Source organism: Etheostoma cragini, chromosome 21 (assembly GCF_013103735.1).
Source record: "Etheostoma cragini isolate CJK2018 chromosome 21, CSU_Ecrag_1.0, whole genome shotgun sequence".
Taxonomy (NCBI): domain Eukaryota; kingdom Metazoa; phylum Chordata; class Actinopteri; order Perciformes; family Percidae; genus Etheostoma; species Etheostoma cragini.
Window position 1 is genome coordinate 17224664 of NC_048427.1, and position 27475 is coordinate 17252138.

The 27475-nt window shown below is 39.2% G+C and overlaps 1 protein-coding gene and 1 long non-coding RNA gene across 2 annotated transcripts in view; one reads left to right on the top strand and one right to left on the bottom strand.

Moving 5' to 3' along the window:
• Positions 1–1953: 1953 nt before the first annotated feature.
• On the top strand, positions 1954–26696 carry LOC117936778. The gene is made up of 4 exons (XR_004655019.1): positions 1954–2125; positions 8317–8321; positions 11183–11188; positions 26685–26696. It is a non-coding gene; the product is annotated as an uncharacterized LOC117936778 (long non-coding RNA).
• The window catches only part of LOC117936750 (signal transducer and activator of transcription 5B-like), a 38001-nt gene continuing 15861 nt past the window's right edge, over positions 5336–27475 (bottom strand). The window contains exons 9-19 of the mRNA XM_034860123.1: positions 24794–24973; positions 24176–24263; positions 23345–23467; positions 22639–22731; positions 20348–20554; positions 17090–17184; positions 14601–14743; positions 13682–13837; positions 13537–13588; positions 12132–12239; positions 5336–6101 (exon numbers count right to left, since the gene is read on the bottom strand). Of these exons, the coding sequence (XP_034716014.1) occupies positions 5978–6101; positions 12132–12239; positions 13537–13588; positions 13682–13837; positions 14601–14743; positions 17090–17184; positions 20348–20554; positions 22639–22731; positions 23345–23467; positions 24176–24263; positions 24794–24973 (1369 nt within the window). The 3' untranslated portion in view covers positions 5336–5977. The remainder of the gene's footprint in view (positions 6102–12131; positions 12240–13536; positions 13589–13681; positions 13838–14600; positions 14744–17089; positions 17185–20347; positions 20555–22638; positions 22732–23344; positions 23468–24175; positions 24264–24793; positions 24974–27475) is intronic.

The window sequence follows — 27475 nt, forward strand, 5'->3', positions numbered from 1 at the left end:
TGTTCTGAGTGTTAATGTTTCATAGTTTGTCCACCAGAGGGCGCTCTACCAACTCCCTGTTGGTAACACGGATTATTTCTTGTTGTTAATGTATTTCTGTTCAAAGGACTTTAAGTTTTATATGTCTGCAGCCAGATTTACATTTTTCTACATTTGACAAAAAAAACTCCAGTTGTGGATGCTGTTGGCACCACTTCATACCAGTCAGTAAAAACAAAGCATGGCAGCCTAGACCCAATAATGCATATATATTATCTGTGTATGGAAATACAATAACCTTTATCATGGTAAACACTTCACATTTCATTTTTATTAAAAACAACAACAACCATGTGTCAAAGAGACAGACAGACAGACAACCAAAAAGAAGGGTTTCTGTAGATTTTGAACTCTCAAACAATGCATGCTGATGCAGATCACCATGACAAATTCCTTGTATGTGCATTATTATACATATAAAAAAAAACATACTTGGCAATAAAGCCCTTTCTGATTCTGATCATGTTTGTTCAGAAACTTAATTTTGAGTTGCGTGCACTATCAGTTCCACATTCATTCAACTTATTTAAATAAAAGCGACTTAAAAGGCTCACACAAGTGTTTGAAGTTAATTACACTTTCATCATTTTTATTGGTAGATTAAGATGTGTCACCAAATACATTCCCATCAAAGCTCTGGTCCACTTTAACATGTGCATATGTCTCATCAGCCAGAATAACTGAAATCATGCGTGGGTGTGGTCAGAGGCTTTAAAGTCAGGTGTACGCAGGTTCATAAGTTCTGGAATAGTCCAAAACTGAAGTTATTTTAAGTTGCATTAGCTTAAAATATTTATAAATATTAATACAACTCATTTATTTAATGGCTAAATGTATTAACCACTGCAGATGACTTCTTTTTACATAGGTGCAAAATACAGTGTGTACAGTATATATGCAAAGTAGTGGCCAGCTGCATTATGTAGCAAAAAGTGTAATTCATGTCATATTGGATAAAGGGGACAAATCGAAATCAATAGCAATAAACCACAGTGGGGAATGATTTACAAAAACTTTTTTTTTTTTATTTTCAAGTCCCCAACCCCAACATCAAACCCGAAAAAAGTTGCACAATGTGTAAGTAAATACAAAGTTTCCAAACAGGCCACAGGCTGCACAGATGCCAGCAAACACACGGCAGCAGCAAGCTAGAAGAGTGAATCCCACTGAAGACAAACATACATTAAGTGGCTTCAAATACGGGCAGGAGAAGTTCTGCATTAGCATAAACATCAAATAACTGTTGTGTGAGCGACATAGTGCTTTTTTGCTGTTGTTGAGTTAATACGTTTTGTGTTTCAGCTTTTATTCAACAAGCTAAAAAAAAGCACAAGAGGCAAGAGTAGCATAAGAGTTAGAAAGGTATCTCCTATATACTAAGTCATCAAGTATTATTTGATTGATTTTAACTCATCTACATCTTTCACAGTGAGTTTCCTTGAGGTTTACTGTGTTAACTTTCATTCTGGGTGAGTCTTGTTTTCTAAAAGGGATTAGACATTCCTTGGTTGAGGCTAGTAATAGTGCAGCGTTAATGGCAATGGCTTTAAAATGTCCTGTTTGGACAATGCTATCCCTTAAAAATCCACAAGGCACAGACAGATCTACAGAGCCTCTGTATCTCCACACAAAAGCTTCACAGAAACAAAATTCATTTTTTTGAAGATTATTACTAAGACTCTTGAAAAGCTTTATAAGCAGAGCCAGATGCAGGCTACATCTACACTACTTCTTTTTGGTTTGAAAACTTATATATTTTGCGTTTACACCTTGTGTTCTCACAATACTAAGAGCTTTTCTAGATTCTAAAATGGAGACATGTGGAGCTGACAAATGCAGCCCCCGACCCCGATAAGCGGACGAAGATGGATAAGATGCAAATGGTCAAAAGATATGAGTTTTCAGACAGGAGATTAGTTCTGCTACGGAGCTACAACACTTGTGTGGATGGAGATCATTTTTGGTTCAAAAAATGAAAACGTAGTAGTGTAGATGTATCCTCAGCCTGGTTGTGACTTCATCCATCATGAGGGTGCAGATCTAATACAACAACTGTTCTCAGGCACTTTCACAAGCAGTGTTGAAAGTAATACAACGTATGAGGTATGATACTTCATCATACTTGGAATACGTCTAAAATTCTCTATGAACATGTCATAGTCATTCACTGAAACTGTCACAGTCCGACTTTTACAAAGAAATATTAGATGCTGGACTTGATTAAGAAAAATGGCAACATTCTGACTTTTCTAGTTCTACTTCACTGTACCCTATGGGTCTGGGTTTGACTGCTCAGTATTGGATTCAAATATTCTATTAGTCTATTGTTGAAAATGAAACCGTTTTAGGTTTTAGTCAAGCTTAGGTTAAATGTCAAGCAGAAATATGTCAGGCAGCTTATACAGTGCAGTACAGTTAGAAACGTGAAACACCATGCTCACGTCAACTCATTCAGTTAGATCATGATTAATAACATATGGTGTAAAATGAGAGTGCAGTCCTTTAAACACCGCCACTGGGTTCCAAATTAAGATATCCTCCATTTAAACTCTTTTGCTCTGTATCGCACTTAAGGGCCGTGACACACTAACCCTATAATCGGCCGTCGGACAGTCTGGCGAGGTCGGTGACTTGAGTCTGTTTGATGTGTTCCGTACCAAGGTTTGTCAGAGGGGCCGCAGGCCTTCATTTTGGCTGACCTGACTTGCTCAGTCAGAAGGCGGGCACTACCAGCAGTCCAACTCTAATGACCAATCTGATTGGTAGAGTGCTAACCCGGAAACGAGGAGCGGGATGAGCGGGCCTAGAGTCTCTCAAAATCTGAAAAAAATCTTTAAGACTGACCTTTTTTCAATCTGAAATGAAGATAGATTCGGCGACTGCACGGCCTATTAAAAAAAAAATTGTTTTCAGAAACATGTTTTGGCAAACTATTTTAGTAAAATATGAGATTGTATTCTGAACAAGCCGCCATGACAGCTGGGCTTTGAAATTCCAGAGAAACCAGACCAAGGTGACTCGTTAGCCCAATCACCTGCCAGTTGTCATTTTTGGGCAAGAATACAGATTAGCGCCGCTTGCTGTTATAGAGAAGTATTATGTCTCGCTACCTTGGTGTACTCCAAGGCACTTTTTTGACCAACTCGGGGAGACTAATCAGTCCAACTGCCGTTTCTGCCAAGGGTCAGCCGTCTGGTGGTGTGTCAGGGGCTTAAGGGGAACTCCACTAATTCTAGGGCAGACAACTCCGCCCCGTGGAGGTGGATATAGAGTAGAATTATATTGGTGTAGAAATCCAAGACCACAGATTGTTACAATAATTGAGCAGATTAATACACTGTCCACACAGATTGATAAACAAAAATGTGCTCAGTAATGTTATCTAAAATTTAGGGGTAAGTTTTCAACTTCTTTAAATTGGAAGCTGCATCTGACAAAAAGAATAAAAGTCAATAAGTAAATAAGTCTTTATAAAAACTAAGACCCAGCATAGTAGACATTGTACTTTGATTGTTTTTCTATCTCTAAATATCCCCTGATCTATCACATATTAATCACACATTACAAATCAAACAGGGTTTGCACAGTGTCTATACATATATATATATATATATATATATATATATATATATATATATATATATATATATATGCGCTCTGCGCTGATTGGCGGATGGTCACTCTGATACATGCCGCACAAAAGAGAGTACAGGGGTGTTTTAGTATTAGGGTTGGATATCATTTAGGTTTTTTCCAGATACCGGTGCTGAAGTAATACTTTTAACCCTTGTGTTGTTTTCCCGTCAAAATTGAAATCAACACTTTTGTTGCGCTTTTTATCAACGTTTGTTACTCTTTTTTGTACTTTTAACACTACGTAACAGTAACTTATTAACTTTAGTTTTATAGTTATTTTTGGAATTTTTGGTCAATAAACCTCATTTATAGGAAATTATACCTAATGTTTGAGTTAGAAAACCTGAAATAAGGATTTATTTAGACTAAAATTTAGGGAAAGTATGTCAACTTTTACTCATTACTATTTCAAAACCACTTCAATTTGTTTTTCAAATGCTATTAAATTTCAGCCAAAGAGCGTTGTTTGGAATCAATCCTGTTATTTTGTAGTTCGAAAGAACATTGATATAGCGGGTTTAGCGGGTATACATAACAAATAACACTAACCCCCAACACCTTTTTCTTCTTAAGGTCAGAGGTTTTATTATTGCAATGATTGCACCTCCTCCAAATATTTCTCCATACTAGTAAAAGAAAACTTACCCTTTCGGTTTAGCAATCTGTGTTCATGCATTTCCACATCAGTATATTTTGCTCTGTACAGCCTATGAAAACAGCTGTCAAGTCTGAGAAAATAACTCAAGTAAACTGTGTTTACTTGGGATTGGAGACTACATTTAACGGACTGAAGTTGTAGAGTCTGAAAGACATGGGCATACCGGGGAGAGAGATACCCCTGAGTTGCATTATCCATTGTTTTTGGAGCTTGATCTATACAACGGACTAAAGTCAGGAAATTCTGGCATTAAGTGGTAAATTGATTCTCACAACTTAAAAAATTCAAATCTCTAAAATGTTTGACAAACATTCTAGCCTGGCATAGCCAATTCGATTTTGAAGAGGCATAATTAATGAAGCAAACCAACATGCCCTTGGACGCGATTGAATAGACCCACAACCAATCGGCGCAACAATTCAACATTGCTCTGAGCGACACATGAACATCAGGGGTCGGTTTTGGTTGGAGAATGCCGGTTACGTTATGTAACTGCGTTCAAGCATGAGATGATTCTAATAAATGAATATTTAAAAAATAAAGAACGGATGGTCAACCATGTTATGAGTGTTGGCGTTGTATAGTTTTTCCACCAGAGGGCGCTCAACAACGTCCCTGTTGGCAACACTGATTTTTGTATTTATACATTTTATTTATCAGAACTTTCATATATTTGATTTTCCTCTGTTCTGTTGCGACAATAAAACAAATTATCATATTATTTAAGTGAGAACTCATAAATAACTACAAATAACTAAATCTGTTTATGTTTTGTAACGCGTTTCTGGATTTCTTTTTTAATATACAGTATATCGGCCGATATATTGGCCGATATATCGGCATATAAAGTTTTCAAGTAACCAAATATTCGTATGGTCTTAAAAATCCTTAATCGGTTGGACGCTACTATGAAAGGTAAAAATAATGACAAAAATATCACGTCACATCACGAAATGTATTTTAAACTCAATCTGACAAAACAAAAAATGATTTATGGAAGTGTTAAAATCAGTAAGCAGTTATCGATTTTATGAGAACAAATATGGCATCTATGGCGATTTAAACATTTTGCTTTAAATCAGGGTAGAACAATTATATTGGCGGTTATATAAAATATTATACAAAAAGCACCACAACAAACGCAACAATATTAATGGCAGACTTAAAATTCCATTTTCAGTACATAAACCAGACTATGTAACATTAAAAAAAAAAATTCTCTTACAACAACTTGAAAAGTAATAAACTCACCCTTGTTAAAATCATTTTTAAGATAACCAAGTCTACTGTTTCTGTTTTTGTTTTTATAAATGCAAAAGTTTCCAATTGGCAGCTAGAAGCTCTTTAGGCATATATATATATATATATATTGCAAAGCTTACCTGCAAACTGACTATGTCTTTTTGTCTAAAACCCATTGATCCAAACCAACTAAACACGTTAACCCTGAGAGACAACCTGCCTCTGTCAAATGTCGGCAACATTGACAGAGGCAAGTAGACGGCTAAAAAAACTGAATTGTAATGTGGATCTGAGAGTGACTGATTAACACAGGAGATGTTTTGCCTTGGTTGCAGTTGTGGGTGTTTCTGTTAAATAAGGTGGAGAAGACCTGAAGGTGTGCAGTAGGTTCAGGTTTCAGGTTCACGACGGCGGACTGCTCCACTGGTTGACCATAGGCCTGCGGAGCAACTCCTCCACGTGGCGGGCCACGTCCATCGTGTCCTCCAGGTCGAAGTCTCCATCTGCATCCAACATGGTGTCACTCCTGACAGGACAACAGCAGAGACACAGGCCACACTATCATGATGGAGGTTCATGAAAAAATAATTTCTTTTGGCGAAAAATGGCGAGAGTAGTTGGTCAAAGAACATTCAAAATAACACAAACATTCTTATAAACCCAGAAATATTACCTTTAAATCAACAGTCAATATTGTCTCGGTCTTTAAAGAAATGGATACATTCACTGCTTTTTTAATCCATAGATTTTCAATTATGTTGAGGTCAGGAGATTGTGAAGGCCATTGCAAAATCTTCAGTTTACGCCTATTGATGTAATCTACCATGGATTTTGAGGTGTGTTTATGATAATTATCCATTCGTAGAAGCCATCCTCTCTTTAACTTTAGCATTTTCACAGATGGCATCAAGTTAGCGTCCCAAGGTTGGTGACATTTTTTGGAATTCCCCCCTCCCCCCCATGCTTAACAGTTGGACAGAGGTTCTTTTTATTACATTCTGTGCCCTTTCTTCTCCAAACGTACCTTTGGTTATTAAGGCCAAAAAATTATATTTTAACTTCATCGGCCCACAGATCTTGTTCCCACAATGCATCAGCCTTGTCTATATGTTCATTTGCAAACTTCAAACGCTGATTTCTGTGGTGAGGAAGTAGAAGAGGTTTTCTTCTGATGACTTTTCCTTCAGAGGATTTTGGCATCTGAAAACGCTTTGCTATCTTCTTAAAGCCTTCTCCTGCTTTGTGACTGTCAACTATTTTCAGTTTCAGTTTTTAAACTGAAAACTTGGAATAACTGCTTGGAAGAACCCATAGTGCTGATTGTTGGGGCAAGGTCAGATGAGTACAGCTTGGCATTTAAAACCTTAAGATTGACATCACCTGGTTTTTCCAGACGATGAGTAAGAACAATCCATGAAAATGTCAGGTCTCAGCTTTCCAAACTTTGGCAGACGCCATATTTTTGTTTTCTGTTATTTTGAAAGTGTAAATGATGGAAATGAAAACTTTTTGTGACATATTATACGAATGTCTGATCTGTCATTTGATGTCTTTGAGATTTTTCCATCTTTTCTTGGCTTCTTCATTCACATTAAAACAAATGTTTACCTAGGGTGCCCAAACTTTTGAACCCCACTGTAACTTAGCTAAGATGGATGTGGTTCTATACTGATCCACACCAGAACCTGCATGGCATACTGCTGTAGGACGTCCTATCCAGCATCAAATCTGAGTTGCTCCTTGTTACACACATTTTCTGATAGAAGGAGCTATATGCTCCACTATGTTCACCAGCTAGTCTGTAAAGCACACTTCATACTTCAAGCGTATTGCCGTTCCCCACGTTTATTTAATTAATCTTTAAAGAAATACAAATACAGCTAAATAGGGTTGAACTCCTGGTGCCATCAACTGAAATGGAGCGTGGATCAGGACATGCCTGGTATGTCAGAACAAGGCAGACCCTCAATTGTAGTATGAATGAAACAACAAATCCGCACGATACAAGTCTGTAGCTGTCTGCTGACACGGAACGCTGATGGTATGTCCGAGCCTTAACCCTCTGTTAAGTGTGTTGTATTCGACACACTAACCTAGATCAACCAGGATAATTGCCCGATACAAAAACGTTAATGTCCCTCCCCTTCCGTTCTCTGTTGCCGTTCTCAAAATCTTTTTTGAGATAGCAAGCTACATGCTGAAAATGGCAAGTTTTTTTGCATTTTCTTTTGTGGGGTGCAAATGTTCCACCAAACCTCGCACAAACCCGCTGCATACGCTGAGAGGTCCACAGCTGCACGTCTGTCTGGCATGCTCTGTGTGTGTACGATGGCCAATTAAACCAGCCAGTCCCGATCGATTTAGTAGCATGTGTCACGTAGCTTTCCACTGTGGGTCCAGCAGAGAGCCACAAATGTAGAAGAAAAAAGAGCGGCTCAAAACACTACTAAGATAACTAGCCATTAAGAAATAGATTGTAAAGCCTATTTTTCTTTTACAATGCAAAATTGTTTTTTTAAAACTTATTTTTGTTTTAATAAATATTTCATAGTACTAAATATGTCAAAATTCCTATTGTCGGTTAAGGGTTAATCATTCACATCCCTACTCAAGATCAATACGGGGTAGACTTACTTTTTTTCATCAGGGAGCTGAGATCTGGAGCATTTCAACGAGGTCTTTCTTGCAATTGTAGGCCAGTAGCTTCATAATCCAACTGGGACTGCAGTGTCTTTTTGCAGCATTTGTACAATAAATCCATAATGTCATGTAATGAATATGATGAATCATTTACGATATTACACAAAACAATATATCTCCGGGTTCCGTCATCCTAGCATCTTCCTTTCTTTTGTGCCTTGAAGCTGAAAGCCTTTGTGCAATGAAGGTTTGAATAAATCAAAAACGGTTATTATTATATTTGTTCGTTTTTTGTCTGTCGCCAGTTTGACTCCCAGAATACAGTGGAGTGAGTGTGTCGACTAATCAGAGGCTGTCTCCCTGACTACAGATCTTCAAATGCACTAGCAGTGGTACTCTATGGATGTGACCCATTTCCATTGCTGACATCCTCATTTTCTGTCAGATTTACTGTATGCCTTCTATTATATAAAAGGTAGCACCCGAAATGTGTTTAGTTTTCTACTACATATACTAAATGTGGAAAGAACATGTCAAAAATGGCTACTCAAAAATGTCCATAAAGACTCATCAGCTGATCCAGAATGCTGCAGCACGTGTTCTGACAGGAACCAGGCAAAGGGATCACATCGCTCCTGTTTTAGCTTCTCTGCTTTTGCTTCCTGTAAAACCCGAATAGAGTTTAAAAAACTTATTCTCACCTACAAAGCTCTTCATGGTCAGGCACCATCTTATCTTAAAGAGCTCATAGTACCTTACTACCCCACCAGAGCACTGCACTCCCAGAATGCAGGGTTACTTGTGCTTCCTAGAGTCTCTAAAAGTCGAATGGGAGCCAGAACGTTTAGCTATCAGGCTCCTCTCCTGTGAAACCAGATTCCAGTTGGGGTTCAGGAGGCAGACACTGTCTCCACATTTAAGAGTAGGCTTATGACTTTCCTCTTTGATAAAGCTTATAGTTAGTGCTGGCTCAGGAAAGTCCTGAACCATCCATTAGTTACACCGCTATAGGTCTAGACTTCCCATGATACACGGAGCACCTCTAAAATGGAATTGAATAGAATATTGTTAGTGAGTGAGGAGTCGCAGCGTCCGCCTAACCCGGCCCACCTGCTTCTCGTCATAGTTGTCAGATTTATCTATCATATAATCAATAATATAGTAAAACTAGAGGGAGGCAGGGAATGCAACCTGATCCGGTTGGGGAGAGTTCTAGCCCGACCTCTCTTACCATGTCTCTCTTAGTTATGCTGTACTAGTTTTAGACAGACTTCCTTCAACACATCGACCTATCTTTCTATCTTTCCATTTGTGTGCATCCATGTCCCAGAAATGCTTGTTACTAACCTAGCTCTGGGGAGTCATTCCCCGTAGTCCTTATGTTCTTTTTCCCCCAGCATGTTTCCTCGGATCAGGGAGGCTCCTAAGTCATGGTAGCAGCTGTTGCCATGGTCCCGCTACACGTTCTGCGATGACATGTTACACCCTGCCACGATCTGCGGTGCCCAGCTACGTCCTGCTGTGCCTTGTAATGCTGCACAGTGCCCTGTAATGCCACAAACTACTACAAACTACTATTTTTTGGGACTGTTATTGCCACTCTTCATTTTAACCCCAATCATCAGACACCGCCTACCAAGAGCCTGGGTCTGTCCGAGGTTCCTTCCCAAAGGGGATTTTTTCCACTGTCGCACTGTTGCTTGCTCTGGAGGAAACTACTACAACTGTTGGGTCCTTGTAAATTCTGGAGTGTGGTCTAGACCTGCTCTATCTGTAAAGGGTATTGAGATAACTCTTGTTATGAATTGATACTATAAATAAAATTGAATTGAAGTAAAAAACAATGATATATCAGCGCAAATGTTAATAAATATTCAAAAGTATCTTAGTCAAACATTTGGATAGTATTAAAAGGCGTTTACCCAGAGCTTATTGAGCATGGATGAATGGTTTGTTTTGTTTTTTTACTAGGGCTGTCAACTTAAACGGGTTAACGCATGTGATTAATCTATTAAAAAAATTCATGATTAATTAAAAATATGAATGTGTAATATTTGTAATGCTAAGTAAACTGTTTTTTCAAGCTTGACCCCAATCCTTGTTGTTATTCACTATTGTTGAAATTTAGATATTTTATGACCTTGTTATTCACTATTTATTAACAGCATAAACTGTTTTATGTTTTATGTTTATGATATATGTATTTTGTTATATGTCTGCAACCTTGTTGTTTGTGCTGCTGCTTAACTTGGCCAGGACACTCTTGGAAAAGAGATTTTTAATCTCAATGAGTTTTCTTTCTGGTTAAATAAAGGTAAAATAAATAAAATAAATAAAATTATAGCAGATGTGTTTAGCCACTACAGAGGTCTGTGACACCAACTATGGTGCTCTTCATGGTGCTCCGCATGGTGCTCCGCGGGCGCTGGGCGGGAAATTGACAACTGCGTCGGTCTTATACTAGCAAAGGCACTTGCGTCGGGCTTTGCAGGGTGCAAGATTTTTTTCCCCTTACTATATCAGACGGTCATTTCTGCGCCTCAGCTTGGACACAGCCTCTCTCTCGAGCAAGAGAGAAAATGAGTTAACGTGGAACATTATCACACTTTCCTTTCTTGTGAACACTACTGTGTGCATGCATCAATAAGTAAGTCTGATATCTTGTGGGTACGGGAAGATGTTATGTAGGATTTATAAATGTATGTTAGCAACAGTATGCTAATTCACGTGGATGCTATGTTATGTGTTAGCCAATATTGTCCATCTGTTCATGCGCACTGCAAGAGTTATGTTTCTGTTTATTGAACACGTTATTTACTGCAAATATAACCAAGAATGTAGTTTAATCTCTGTAATGATGGTATTTTAGGTTATTACTGTCGCTTTGTTAAACGTTCCACTGTACTGTCATTACGCAGATCACGGCGCTCTGATTGAGTCTAGATGGCACCTTAGTTAAATTAAGAGGGTCAAGTTGGAAGGCAGCAGTATAGCCATGTAATACTGTCTATTCACAGAGGGCATTTAAATGTACTGTATGTCTGATTGTGAACTGTTACCCCCCCACAGTGTGTAAATGAGAGCACAACTAAATTTTTGGATGAGTGTGTATGTTTTTTTGTTAGTCACTGTGTTTATTTTTGTTCCCCCTGACTGCCAAGACTTGGGAGAACAATTTTCAAAAGCAAAAAGTCTTGTTCATTATTGTGTTGGGACAATACATTTCTGAGATTCAATTTCCATTTTGTATTGCCTTTATGGTCACATAACAATGTATACATTTATGTGACATCCCTACAGAATACATATCCTAATAGCCCAGGTTGTCCTGAAAAAAACAAAACTTGTGCATTATAGGGCCGAGGTTATACAAGCAATATTACCCAAGGAAACCAGGCAACCCAAAGACCCCAGAGGGTTAACTGTGTCCACCTGCTGTTTGCTGCTGAACAGGTAGTAAATAGTGGGGTTTTAGAGTTAGCTTTTTCTCTCAAACAGCTGCCCGCTGTAGCTGAAAGAGCGGTAAGAGGGAACCAAACCAGTAAATTTAAAGACCGCACAGCTAAACAACGAGCCAAAAGTCACAATAAAGCACCGCAAAGTCAAGAGCTGCAGATTTTGGTATTACTTCTCTGTAGGTTCATCACTACAAGACACCGTTCACATTGTCTTCCCAATGTCATTGAATACATCATCATAACAATATATATTATAGCCATTTTAAGTAGCAGCAGCAATACTAGACAAAACAAAAACTCCTTACAAGTAAAAGCACTGCATTGATGATTAACTTAAGCAAAAGTATTTGCAAGTATTGTCATCAAAAGTACTCTTATGAAGGAATAATGCCTGCTTTCAGTGTACTGTTTACAGGGTCTTATCTTTGGTAAATACATATAAAAACGAGTGGGCTTACATAGAAGGGAAGACGCCAAAGTTGTTGGGGTGGCTCACAGACGGAGAAGCTGTTTGGTCCATGAACGTTGGAGTTCCTCCACTGGGTTCAGGGTTCGGGGTGGTGAATCTACCAGAGACATTATTTAAGTAATTAATATGTCCACAATCTTATGTCTAGCCCTGGTGACTGAGCACATCTTATGATAAAGACAGATTATACTAAGAAAAACTCATTTCGGAATTGCTTTAAGGTGTGGGGTAAAAATGTACTGTCGCTAGAATAAGTTTACAAACCCATGCTAAAGGTAATTAATAAGAGGAATAAAAAAAACATCTTTTGGAAATTGATCAAAATGCGATAAAAATAAAATGTGCCTGCCTCTACGGGAATTTAACATAGGGTTGTGTATACTTATGCCCTTGTATGTTAAGGAAGAACATTTATTTACAATACAATATTCATTCCCAAAGAAAATGGGTGTCCTTCAAAGGTTGGATTTTCCAAATTCTTTTGAATTAACGCATTAAGATCAATTTCAAAAAGATGTTTTTTATTCCTATTTTTAAATCAACTTTAGCATGGGTGTGTAAACTTATGTGAGCCACTATATATTGGGACACCTTTTATACATACATTAAATGGTATGTCCCCTTAACAACAATACTGTTACAGGTTCTACAGACCTAATTCTGGGTTCATCTGACTACAAACGACCATCTTAAAATAATTACTCAAAGCTGCAGGACAGTCAAAATCGCAAGTTACTAACAAGTGTTGATTGCGCTGTCTTATCTTCAGCTCATAGCAATGCAATCAATTCCTGTTAAATGGCCCGATGTTTTTTTTTAATATTCTTTATAAATAAAATAAGTCATCATAACTTTTGGGACAGTGTGCAGTTACCCAAACACAAATCGAAATGACATGTATACAGTGCATGCAGCAAAGGAGCGCGGGTTGGACTCAAACCCACGGCTGCTGCCAAGGACTCTACTGGGTGAGCTAGAGGCCGCCCTAGCATTAATGTTTTTGCAGCCTTTCCCAGATCTATGTCCCAGCACACTGTCTCTGAGCTCTGCTGGGAGTTCTTTCCCCCCATGGCTTGGTTTTGGCTCTGATAAGCATTGTCATCCTTCAGAAGTTATACACAGTATACAGGTGTGTGTCTTTCCAAATTATGTCCAATCAACTGAATTCATCACAGTTGGACTCCAATCAGTGCGTAGAAAAATCTTAAAAATGATCAAGAGAGATTAAGAGTTCCTGAATGCACTGTTTACGTGCCCTCAATTATTGAGATGGATGTGTGCTGCATTGTCTTTTTGGGATTCAAATGCCGAATTCACATTGGACTTCAGAAACGTCAGTTTGAAGTGATTTAGGTTTCCTGTGGCAGTTTTAGAAAATAAAAAAAATGACTTACTCTGGCACAACTTGTTTGATCTGTGGTTTGACATATCCATCCACTGCTTTTGCTGCAAGAGAGAGACACTGCATTAAAAAAAAAAAAAAAAACATACACATAGCAAATCATTTCAACTTTAAATTTTTATGTTTCAGATACATACAGAGTGGAGGGGTGTAGTACTTGGCGAAGACCTCGCCTTTGGGCCGGTCAGGGTAGAGAAACAGAAGATGGTTCAAGTCACTGATGCGGTCAGCCAGGGAACGAATGGAGAAGTCCTTGGTTGTATAAGGCAACAGATTCCAGACCAGCCTCTCACCTAGCGAAGACAGAAACAAACAATTACAGACACTGTATTTACCAAGGCGTAACATAATACTGTAGCAGAGATTAAGAAGACATATAGCCTTTAAAAATGAAAATCTGCCCGCCACAATGGGAATTTCATATGGGGGGGTGAATACTTATGGCCCCTGTATTTTAAGGAAAAACATTTATTTATTTACAATACATTATTCATTCACAAAGAAAATTGGTGTCCTTAAAAGGTTGGATTTTCCTAATTTTTAAGGCATTAAAGTAGTATTAAGTATAAAATTGAACTTGGCGCTAAAACAAAATGAATGCTGCATTTCGGCAGAACTAAATATTTTTGAAGCGTTTTGTTCAGTTAGATGTTTTAATGAAGGAATAATCAATTAGAATGAAAAATTATTTAGAAGGAATTATTGGGATGGCAGTAGCTCAGTCCGTTGGGAGATGGGTTGGAAATCGGAGGGTTGCTTGTCCCCATACGGACCAAAGTACGGACTGTAGCTGGAGAGAGGCCAGTTCCCCTCCTGGGCACTGCCCCCCTCAACCGCACAGGGCGCCTGTCCAGCAGTCACAGCTCTCTCTCACTCAGACACCTCTTCATTTGTGCTTGTATAGGACCTGAGCATGTGTGTGTATTCAAGCCTGTGTGTAGTGTGTAATAACAACAGAGTGTACACTGTAATTACCCCACAGGGGAGCAATAAAGAGTATAAAAGTATACATTTTGTTGTACATTGTATTGTATTAAAAGCACAGCAGTTTGGTACCTGCTTTGTTGGGGTTCTCAGCCACCCAGGCGATGGTGATGCCTCCAATCTCAGAGTCGCTGAATCGCAGCAGGAAGGTGCCGTTGGGCTTGGACAGCAGCATGTCCTGTGCCTGCTGCTTGTTTACAAAGCCCAGGATGGCCCTAGAACACACATGTTCACAAACAAACACAAAGTTGAACTTTTTGTGTGTTCCATTCCTTAAAGTTAAGTTTAATGATTCCCAATAAAGTTTCCTAATAAGCCTCCTTTTTCAAAACATCAAATATATAGTATTCTGTTGAAAGAGGCAGTAACATTTAAGAATAGTTCTATTGCTCTATTGTACAATTTGGTTTTTTTCAGCATTTGTTTATTTGAACTTACTTATTTTAATTAAAGGGGAACTGCATACATTTCACACATCTAAGTGTGTTTACAGTTCTTTGGGAGTACTACTGCATCTAACTATAAATTGGGGAATCTCTGTATGTGCCCGTTGCCTTTCAAGTATCTCATGAACCGTTCATCTGATCTACTTCACACTTGGTTTTCATGGGTACCCTATGAACTTGGCATTTGGAATTTGGACCTGTTTGGACAGCGTTGGATATTCTATATTAATAAACCGAAAATAAAAGTTAACGACTGAATTTCAATAAAGGTTGAGGATAAAAAGGGCTGCAATAACGCTAGATATCAAACAAAAGACACAATTTCATATTAAGATGCTGTGAGCTGTACAATCATCACTTTTTAAGCCGACAGCAGAAGACCATGTTTGTTATGATTGCCCTTTTATTAAATATTTTTGGAGAGGGATACATATACATATTGTTTTAGAGGTTATGTGCCCCTGGAGAGTCACAGCGAAAACACAAGTGGCACGAAAGCATCATGTATAGTCGCATACCGGAGCTATTTTTAATTCAGCGCCCATGTTATTCAATCTGTTCATTCGTACTGGGCTCGTAGCGTCCGCCCTCGCGCTGCAGTGATTGTTTTGGCATCTCCTCTATTTCTGGCACGAAACGCCAGTGAAATTGTCAAGCCAGGCAGGTTGTCACATACAGAAAGACCACAGAGCAGCCAGAAACTTTACAAAAAATAAAAAACTGTGTGCTTGATTTCAAATCAAGCACACAGGAGGGAGAGACCGGAAGACGAACGGACGCATGCACGCACCATTTTCCTCATGCAGTGTGACACATCTCCTTTGCATAGAGTTGATCAGCTGTTGATTGTTCCCTGTGGAATGTTGACCACTCCTCTTGAATGGCTGTGTGAAGTTGCTCGATATTGGCAGGAATTGGAACACGCTGTCGTACACGCAGATCCAGAGCATCCAAAACATGCTCAATGGGTGTATTGTGAATATGAATGAAATGGGATTTTCTTTTAGCTTCCAGTAATTGAGTATAGATCTCTGCAAAATGGAACTGTGCATTATCATGCGACAACATGAGATGATGGTTGCAGGTGAATGGCATGTCAATAAAATGCATTTGTGTTCAATGTCCAGCCCATACCATCACCCCATTGCCACCATGAGGCACAGTAACTGACATTAGCAAACCGCTCGCACCCCACACAACACCATGCATGCTCTCTGCCATAGGCCCGGTACAGTGAAAATTGCCCACTCCAGTCAGTAACGACGACACAGGTCAGGTCAAGACCCTGGTGAGGACGACAAGCATGCAGGTAAGCGTCCCTGAGACATTTTCTGCAGACATTCTTCGGCTGCGCAAACCAAATGTTACCTCAGCTGGTCTGAGACAATCCTGTAGGTAAAGACGCTGGATTTGGAAGTCCTGGGCTGGTTCGGTTAAACGGGGTCTGCGGTTGTGAGTACTGTGCAATTTCATGGGACAAATACAAATCGATGGACTAATTGATAAAACCCTCTAAAAATATTGTTTTTGCTGTCCTCCAGTGGAAATAACCTTTTTTTGTAAGATACGGCGAAAAATTGTGGTAAATAATTGTTTCTTTCATGTATAAAATGATACCAAAATAAAATGGTTCATCATCATGAACCTCTCACATTGATGCAGGCTCAGTGACATCCCCGCTGGGTGTGGATACAGGTGCAACAAAGCACGCTTCTGATCAAAACCAACCACAGCCAGACAGAATAAACTAGGGAGGGGGGGGAGACACTGCTTCACAGTCAATTAATCGATTGTATTTGTCACATTAAATTGTATGAGGTACAATTCCGGTGAAATTTAATTCAGCTCCTTCAACTCCTGCATGATTTCTTATGGTCTGCTGTTACTCTTAAGAATTCAAACAGTCCCCCTCTCCCTCCTCTTGGGAAGTCGACCACAACAAGTAGATTTCCAACCTCTGTAAAATTCTGGGGCATTTTAGTGAACATGTTATTGCTCTTCACCTCTGTTAATCCCATACCACCTTTTTTCCCCCCATCTTATCTGGATCAGACATTGCTGTCTACCAACATTAAACAGTTCCAAGCCAAAAAAAAAGTCAGCTTAAATCATTACCCATCATTCCAGTGAGGCTTGAGATGTTTCTTCATGAGCTCTACGACTCCATCAAACCACTGCCAGAAGGTAAAGTTGCGTCCCGGTAAGCTCTCCTACAAATTAGACATACTCCATCAGTATGTTACATGCACACAAGATGCCAGGTTACTCTGGTTGATAACTCTAACGCTCAGTGTTTATGTGTGTAATAACCTAATTCACACAACTCATTGTGTAGTTCTGGTTGTTATTGTGTATTTTTCTCTCATCTTAAAAAGGCGTTCCATGACATGGTGCTCTTTGAATGCTTTCATAAAGACCTTAGTGATCCACTAATACTGTATCTGAAGTCTCTTTTATTTAGCCCTTAGTGGTCCCCTAATACTATATGTGAAGTATCTTTTATATAGACCTTAGTGGTCCCCTAATACTGTATCTGAAGTCTCTTTTATATAGACTTTGTTGGACCCCTAATACCATATCTGAAATCTTTCCCAAAATTCAGCCTTGGTGCAGAATTACAGCCACTAGAGCCAGTCTCACAATGAGCTTTCCTTAGGGCGTGCCATTTCTGAATCTGTAGCTTTTAAGGAGGAGAGATAAAGTGAAATTTTCATATGTGGGTTACTGATAAGATGCATAAGTTTTATTTGGTTTATTGCAATGTGCATTAGACTATTGCAATGAGTTTTGCATCTATAATGCAATTTAACTACTCTGTTGAGACAATTATTTACAGTTAATAATATATATATATATATATATATATATATATATATATATATATATATATATATATATATATAATACAGGCCAAACGTTTGAGCACATAATCTCATTCAATGAGTTTCCTTTATTTTCATGACTATTTACATTGTAGATTCTCACTGAAGGAATCAAAACTATGAACACGTGGAATGATGTATTTAACAAAAAAAACTTTCAAATAGTTGAAAAAATGTCTTATATTCTAGTTTCTTCAAAGTAGCCACCCTTGGCTTTTTTGATAGTGCTGATAACCCTTGGTGTTCTCTCAATGAACTTCATAAGATAGTCACCTTAAATGGTTTTCACTTCACAGGTGTGCCTTATTCTGGTTAATTAGAGGAATTTCTTGCCTTATTAATGGAGTTGGGACCATCAGTTGTGTTGTGCAGAAGTCAGGTTGATACACAGCCGACGGCCCTATTGGACAACTGTTAGGTCAGTCGTTGTGACGGTGGGAGCGAGGGGAGGACCCAAACGCAGAGATTAGGAGGCAGGCAGGAGCAGGTACACAGGGGTTTATTTATATTCAGTCCAAAGAAAACACAGGGAGCAACAAAACAAGGCAAAATTCAGGAAATCCAAAACGTCCCAAAATCCCCCCCCAAAATAAGACGGAAGGGAATTCAAAAACAGGGAAAATACACCGGTGAAAACCCACGGGGAAGATCAGGAACAATGACGAAGACAGGCAGGCTGACGTAGAACACGCCAGACAAGGGAAGCACAGGCATTAAATACAGCAGGTAACGAGGCAGGTGACAGGAGGGCAGGGAGTCAGGTGGAAAACATCAGGTAATCACAAGAGCGTGAAGACACAGGAAGTAAAACTAGAGACAAAACCAGACAAAAAGACTTCAAAATAAAACAGGAAACAGAACATACAGGCACTGAGGGGAACACAAGACAAGACCAACAACAGAAGACCGGGGAAAAACAAGACACAAACACAAGACCAGGGAGGGAACACAGAGAAGGGAAAGGAAACAGGATATTAAAAAAAAAAACGGAACAACAAAGTTGCGTCGACAAAAATTGCGAAAACTTTGAATGTGTCCCCAAGTGCAGTCGCAAAAACCATCAAGCGCTACAACGAAACTGGCTCACATGAGGACTGCCCCAGCAAAGGAAGACCAAAAGTCACCTCCGCTGCTGAGGATAAGTTCATCTGAGTCACCAGCCTCAGAAATCGAAAGTTAACAGCAGCTCGGATTAGAGACCAGATGAATACCACACAGAGTTCTTGCAGCAGACACATCTCTAGAACAACTGTTAAGAGGGGACTACGCAAATTAGGCGTTCATGGTCAAATAGCAGCTAGGAAACCACTGCTAAGGAGAGGCAACAAGCAGAAGAGATTTACTTGGGCCAAGAAACACAAGGAACCGGCATTAGACCAGTGGAAATCTGGGCTTTGGTCTGATGAGTCCAAGTTTGAGATCTGTGGTCCCAACGGCTATGTCTTTGTGTGATGGAGAAAAGGTGACCGGATGGATTCTACGTGCCTGGTTCCCACGTGAAGCATGGAGGAGGAGGTGTGATGGTGTGGGGGTGCTTTGCTGGTGCTGGATCTATTCAAAATTGAAGGCATACTGAACCAGCATGGCTACCACAGCATCCTGCAGCGACATGCGTTGCATTTAGTTGGACCATCATTTATTTTTCAACAGGACAACAAACCCAAACAAAACTCCAGGCTGTGTAAGGGCTATTTGACCAAGAAGGAGAGTTATGGAGTGCTGCGCCTCCACAGTCACCGGACCTGAACCCAATCGAGATGGTTTGGAGAGAGCTGGACCGCAGGGTGAAGGCAAAAGGGCCAAACAAGTGCTAAGCATCTCTGGGAGCTCCTTAAAGACTGTTGGGAAACCATTTCAGGTGACTACCTCTTGAAGGTCATCAAGAGAATGCCAAAAGTGTGCAAAGTAGTAATCAGAGCAAAGGGTGGCTACTTTGAAGAAACTAAAACATAGGACATAGTTTCAGTTATTTATAGTTATATTTAAGTCATAAATAAACAAAGGAAACGCATTGAATGAGCTTTGTTCAAACCTTTGGCCTGTAGTGTGTGTGTGTGTGGGTGTGTGTGTGTGTGTGTGTGTGTGTGTGTGTGTGTGTGTGTGTCAAAAATAACGTGTCACTTCACGTTATTTTTTTCCTGTTGCACTACAATTTTTTTTCTTTGCAATTTTATATTGTTAAATAATACAAAACAAACACACTGACAACATACGAAATAAAAATAAAAAATAAAATAAAAACGACGTTGATATGTGAGCATCAAGCCATTAAAGTACTTTGTTATTTTGTCAATTCTGTGTTTGGGATATATTTGTTCCACGTTTCTAAGATATTCCTAGCTATGGTAGTGAGCTTTTCCATTTCTAATACTTGTTACCATAAACGTAAGTCTGGTGCTTTTGGTCGTTTCCTTGTCCTCGTCATCTTTTTCTTACAGTGCAGATGTTTCAGTATTTTACATTCAACCGTGGAAAAACAAGCTGGCCTCACCCGATTGAACTGGGCCCAGGATATAGTCATGTTGCAAAAGTCCTCAAGGTTGTTGCTGCTGCTTGTGAAAGCTTTCTGTGCCAGGAAGACCATGTTATCCTCTGAGAGGCCGCGTCCGCTGTGCATCTCTGCTTTGTACTTCATATCCAGGGCCTCACACAGCTGGGGCCACTGCACCTTGTCTGGCACGATGAACGGCACCCTGCCCTAAGGCAATAAGAGTGAAAGACATGGTCAGTCTGCTCAGTTGTCTCTCACCATATTTAAACTGTTATTTTGACAAAATATGGGGAAATTACACTGAGCAGTACATTGTGAGTAATGGTATATATTCAATATGGTGAACGAAAACAAATTCAAAATGCAGACATGTGGCACTACACATACACAGAGTGTATCTTTAAAGAATTAGTGTGATGTGGGATGTTTAAATTATCATTGCATTGCAATGCAGTTGAGGAAGATTTAGCATTGATGCAGTGATAGACCATAATTGATAATGTTACTTCTTGACTTTTTTTGCCTTTTGTCACTTGTCGGATGTGTTTAGATTCCGCCACATTCAGGAAGTGTCTTTTTTTAAAGCAGATAAAAGTACAGTTCCTATATACATATTTAACTGCTTGAATATGTCGATGAAAACTGTGTAGCAACTAATAATAATATTGAGGAGGTGACGAATTGGGATATTGAATTGTTGACAGGATAATCGTAATCAAATCAAAAGACCACTGAAGACTCCCATCCCTACATGATGTTATTCTATGTTTCTTATTGTCAACAAATCCCATGAAAAGACCAAAACCAATGGACCCATGTTAGCCGTTTTCGGACAGATGAAAAGCTAGGGAATCTCTTGTCTCTTGTGATTGTTATTCCGAAAAATTTGAATAAATCATGCTTTTGTGCAAACGTCTTCCGTAAAATACACTCAAGGATTAAATCATTGAGAATCTAAACAATTTAACAATGTGTAGCATGTCCGTATCGACTAGAGATTTTAACATATGTATTTTAATGCACAATGCAATGCTGACACAAACCTGCTTCTCTGGGTCGCCAGGGACCAGATTTTTAACAGTATTTATAGGTGATTATAATTGCATCTGAATTAATATTGTCATGAAAATTTGTTAATGTGTCCCATTCGGAGCCGCTGAGGGGGGCAGAATGTTTCAGCAGCTCTTGCTTACCTATAAGCATTTTCCTGTAAGCATCTTCTTGAAAAAGAAAGTATAAACAGAAGAAAAATGCTTCTTTTTTTTGTATTTTTTTTACTGATACACTATAACAATACAGTATATACACTGTATAATTTCCTGCGCGATACTGTAAATAAACTTTTCTATTTTTTACTTTTTATTCTTTTTATTTACATTTAATTATTGTTTGTTTCAGTGTTTTGTGTCCATGCCCTTTTGGGATCTATAAAGTACTTTGAATCTTGAATTCATTATCTCAATGCACCATCATGCAAATGCTCAATTATGCTGCTAAATTGAGGCGGAGGAAAGTGCCAACGTTAATCGGCTTTTCTCCTGGTAACAAAAGAGTTTTTTGTTTGAAAAATAACACCAAAACCCATCTGTATCTAACATGACAAAATAGGCATTTTCAGAACAGGTACTGTATAAAGGGAAAGTCAGGAGGGAAACATATTTTACACAAAGAGGGAATCATTCAAGATGCTTAACCATGACGTTAAATGGCGTGGGCTATGGCAGGTCTACTGTTAATCAGTCAACAGAAAATTAATCAACTATTTTGATAGTCAAGTAATCATTTTAGTCCTTTTTTTTCCAAGAGCAAATGTTTCCAAACCGTTGCAGACTATTTTCATTGGCAGATTAATCAACATGTGTTCTAGTGAGTATTTGGGGCAGCAGGACCGGTTTATGTGGGATTGAGTTAAACTAAACTACAGTGTGTGTGTTCATTGTAATGAAGGAACATGTCACCTAGTACAATGTAGCTAATTGATGTGTTTATAGTAGTTTTTGTAGAACAATGGAGCTCTATGGAACAGAGGAATAATATCAGGCTTTGACACACACCCACTCTATGCCTGTTAGTAAATACATTCATTGTTTGTTTGTGTCAGTGTGTGGGATTTGTTGAAAATATAGAATATGACAAGACTGTCCTTTAAATGTATATTATGCTTAGGAAAACCTTACAGGCTGACACTATGTATGATGTTATGGGGAACTACTACTTGGTACAGTCCCCTTACGTGGTAACGTATAACAAGGCCATTTTGGTAACATGCTGTTCATGAAGAGCCAACTCACCGGCTCAGCAAAGGCGTTGTCCCACAGGACAGTTGCTGTGGCGTTGTTATCCTGACTGCCGTGGACGATCACTACCACAGGCAGTGATAAGGTCTGCAGGTTAGAGACACGACAAGAGGTTCAAGTCTTCTGGATTTATTTATAATTTATTGGCATTCAATCAAAAGGAGACCCAGAACAGGGGAGATAATTTCAGAAGCAGCTGGCTGAGAAGTAACAATAATAATAATACCTTTTATTTGTAGTGCTTTTATTAATACTAAAAAACACTTTACAGAGTTAAAAAACACACGTCGCACTAAAAATATAACATAACCTTATTCAAACATTAAAAGCAGTTCAAAAAAAGTGAAGAGAGGAAGTTGAGCTGCCACAGAGCACCTAGCTGCTGATATGGGGATGTACGTAGAAAATTATAAGAGTGTAAGCTGCTGTTTGTGTGGCTTTTTTGCCTTTACTTGATAGGACAACTGCAGACAAGAAAGGGGGTAGAGAGGGGGGACAACTTGCAACAAAGAGCCACGTGTTGGGCCTCCTGTGGCTGCAGGTTAAATTCTGACCAGCTGCCTTTTTTTTAACTATATTAAAATTTGGTACATGGGGCGCACGCTCAACCAGGTGAGCTACCAGTGCCTTTAAGCTTTGACCATTTAAGAACCAGTGCTTTGTAGGTGCTATTTACAAATATAAAAAAGGTATATCTTACTTTGACGTGGAAGACCAGCTCGTTGCCCCCAACGCTGAACTGTGATTCAAACAGAACTGTGAACTTTTCCTCCGTCACTGACTCTGCACCTCGACGGTCCGACCGCTTGATCCGCTTCAGGGACTGTAGGTAGACATTGAAGGAGATTAGAGGCTTCCTTTACATCTTATAATCAAGGTTGCCAAATATTCAGGCCAATGGGGTAGATTTCATCTCTGCAATAACTCAATCTGAAACAGAGTTTATTTCATGAATACTTGATCTATAAAAAACATGAGAATAAATATCGCAGGGGGAAAATAAAATTGTAAAAGTATAATCTTTGCAAGATTATTAATTTGATAAGACTAAACTACCTTACTCAAAGTTGAAATAGAACAATTCTTTCACAAGATAGAAATCTTAGATTTGGCAATCCCTGTTCAAAATATGTTGAGGGCCAACAATAAAAATATACGCCTATGCCATTTTGACTGAAGAAAAAAATCCAGTTTTTAGCATCAACTGATGAATGGCCTGTAGTGCAAGCAGCCCGACAAAAACAGCAGTCTTTATCGGAAGGTATAACTACTTTTAGTGTAAAAATAAAATGAGGTAAAAAAAGAAAGAAAGAAAAAGGACCCAGAATTGATCCCTGATGCACTCCAAGCCAAATTTTAGTCTGGTTATTGGACCAATAACTTAATAATAATAACTTTCACAAAACTACATAAGGTTCCTAACCAAATAATGTAAAAATATTGTTGCACGTAAAACAATTATTATATACAAAATGTTATGTTTTTTTTTAACAGTAATGTGTCACTCTTACACTTAAACAGCAGAGCTTACCATGTTTCTGAAATGTGCACTGAGGGTGCCAGTGGCCTGGTGATACTCCATTACACAGTTGTTGTTCAGGATTTCTCCACTGCTTTCACTACCAAGGCAGAACAAATCATTAAAAAACAGGATTACCGCACACAGTGGGCAGCTATGGCTCAGGTGGTAGAGCTGTGGCCTACCAATAGGTTGGTGGTTTGATACCTGACCCTGCAGTCCCATGCTGAAGTGTCCTTGGACACTGAACCCCAAATTGCTCCTGATGCTGTGCCATTGGAGTGTAAATGTGTGTGAATGTTTATCTGATGAGCAGGTGGCACCTTGTACGGCAGCCTCATCCACCAGCGTTTGAATGTGTGTGAATGGTTCTTGTAGTATATGAAAGCGCTTTGAGTAAATGTTAAGATCAGAAAAGCGCTATATGAATACAGCCCATTACATTACATTACATAGTGACGGTAGCTGTCAACTGTTAATCTCACATAATGATTTAACCACCATGGTTCCTGCTTTAATCAACTTGCTTTTAAGTATTATTTTAGCTTTGTATCAGCCAAGAGTCTATGATGTGTTTGACTAGTGCATTCATCATTATTAAAGCTATGCATGCTAGCATGTGCCCCTCACCTGTGTGTGCTCTTATTCTTCAGCAGAGCTTTGGCCTGCTGTTCGCTTACAATGACAGCCTTGACCTGAGGAGGATTCATGTGGACGTTGAGCTTCCCGCCCACCAGAAGGCGCACTGTGGCTGCAAACTTGGTCTGGGTCTTTAACACCTGGGGCGGCTGCTTTTCAATTATGAAGGTACTGAAGAGAAAAGGGGAAAATTACATGATGGGTTGGTCAACAATTTGTTAATTTGAGTAATCCAAAGAAGGGATGAACGGATCTGACTTTATCAGTCCCGATACCAAAGCCTGGGCTTTGGGTATCCAATACCAGCGTTAATTGATAAACTGTACGCCTCACTGTGTGTAAATTACTGAGATCCTTCTTTAATGTGTAAGGCAGTGACGCACAACCAGGTGAGCCTGGGCCAAGTGGCCAATCTACTGTTCAGGTCAGGCTGTAATCCAAACATGCCCTCCAAAAACTACTTTTTATTTCAGCCCTCAATACTTTTGTGCCACGCTGTACATTTGTAACCACTTTTCTGCTGACATGCCTACCTCCTGGTTTCCTGCATGCTTCAGTCAGTTATTGTGTGTCAACCACAACACTACACCGCATCTGTGGATGGCGCTGTAGTTGTGCTACATTCTTCAAACTATGCCCCATTCCAGCACTCAGCCGGCCTTTTCACATCTGACAGATTACATGACTAATTTCCGAATATTACTTTTTGCTGTGCATTGACACACAGACACTGTTTCATATGGATATGTTGTATAATAGCGTATTTTTCATGAAACAAGCAACAGACTTTTATGTTTTTTATGCTTTATGGAAAGGTTATGACGTTATGTCAGCCAGTTGTCATAACCTTTCCAGGCAGAGAAGTACTTCAACTCTGTGTCTCTACAGATTTAGGCAATCAATGCGGCTGCATAATGGTGGGGTTGTTTCGTTTCAGGTTGTCTACTTTTGGAGGTCAGTGGCCTGTCAAACTTTTTGTTTACTTTAAAGGTTCAGCTAAACTTAACACCTCCAGCATTAGTTTGAGTACACCTTCAGGAGGACAGGAACTTCAGAAGGTGGGATGACCCCTACTCTGTACTGTGTAATCCTAAACTCTCCTTAATTGAGTGTCTATTACATGCTTCTGTGTAATTCATCAAAGTTTTCCAAACTTTCTTCACATATATGTGAAATGAGTTGTGCTGCTCCTGAGGTTTCCTTGACAAAGGCAACATCCTTATAAGTTGCACCTGGCGCGTTACCTGTTCCACAAGTGTAACAGTTCTTTGTTTGTTTACATTTTGTAACTCCCAGGGAAGGCAAACTGCTGCCAAGCTGGTAACTTCTGGGAAGCAAGAGGATTTTCCAGTTCTGTTGTTTCCTCCGCCAGTGGCCATGGTGTCTGTAAAAGTGCAGCTGCAGGCTACCGGTAAGCTAACATTACCATGTGTCTTTTGTACATGCTACCTGCTGGTAAGCTATGCTGTGTCATTTTTATAATGTTGTTGGGTTTTGTAGGTTGTGTTCAAGTAGGTGTGGGTGGAGAAAACAAAATTTACTGTATATCAGAATCAAGGCAGTGGTGTGTGTCACACACACACAAGTTTGGGCAACCCAGGTAAAAATGTGTATAAATGTGAATAAAGAAGCCAAGAAAAGATTAAAAAAAAAGACAGATTAGAGATTTGTGTCACAAAAAGTTAGATTTTATTTCCATCATTTACACTTCCAAAATAACAGAAAACAAAAACATAGCATTTGCAAAAGTTTAGGCACCCTGCAGAGTTTATAGCATGCACCGCCCCCTTTGGAAAGCTGAGACCTGACAGCGTCATGGATTGCTCTCAATCATTGTTTGGAAAGACCAGGTGATGTCAATCTTAAGGTTTTAAATGCCCAGACTCATCTGACCTTGCCCCAACAACCAGCACCATGGCTTCTTCTAAGCAGTTGTCTAGAAAACTGAAAAAAGTTGACGCTCACAAAGCAGGAGAGGTCTGTAAGAATATAGCAAGGGTTTTCAGATGCCATTATCCTCTGTTTGGAATGTAATTAAGAAATGGCAGTCATCAGGAACAGTGTAAGTTAAAGCAAGATCTGGAAGACTAAGAAAAATATCAGACAGAACCGCTCGCAGGATTGTGAGAAAAGCAGGTCCAAACCCACGTTTGACTGCACGATCCATCCAGAAAGACCTGGCAGACACTTGAGTTGTGACACACTATTCCACTTTAAAGAGATATTTGTACAAATATGGTCTTCATGGAAGAGTTATTAGAAGAAAAGCTCTTCTACGTCCTCACCACAAAAATCAGCTTTTGAAGTTTGCAAATTAACATATAGAAAAGCCTGATGCATTGTGGAAACAAGTTCTGTGGACCGAGGAAATTAAAATAGAACTTTTTGGCCAAAATGAGCAAAGGTAAGTTTTGAGAAGAAAGGGCACAGAATTTAATCAAAAGAACCTCTGTCCAACTGTTAAGCATAGGGGTGGATCAATCATGCTTTGGGGTTGAATCGCAACCAGCGGCACAGGGAACAGTTAACGAGTAGAAGGAAAAATAGATTCAAAAAGATTTCAGTAAATTGTGGGCGCTAACTTGATGCCGTCTTTAAAAAAGCTAAACTTAAAGAGAGGATGGCTTCTACAAATGGATAATGATCCTAAACACACCTCAAAATCCACGGTGA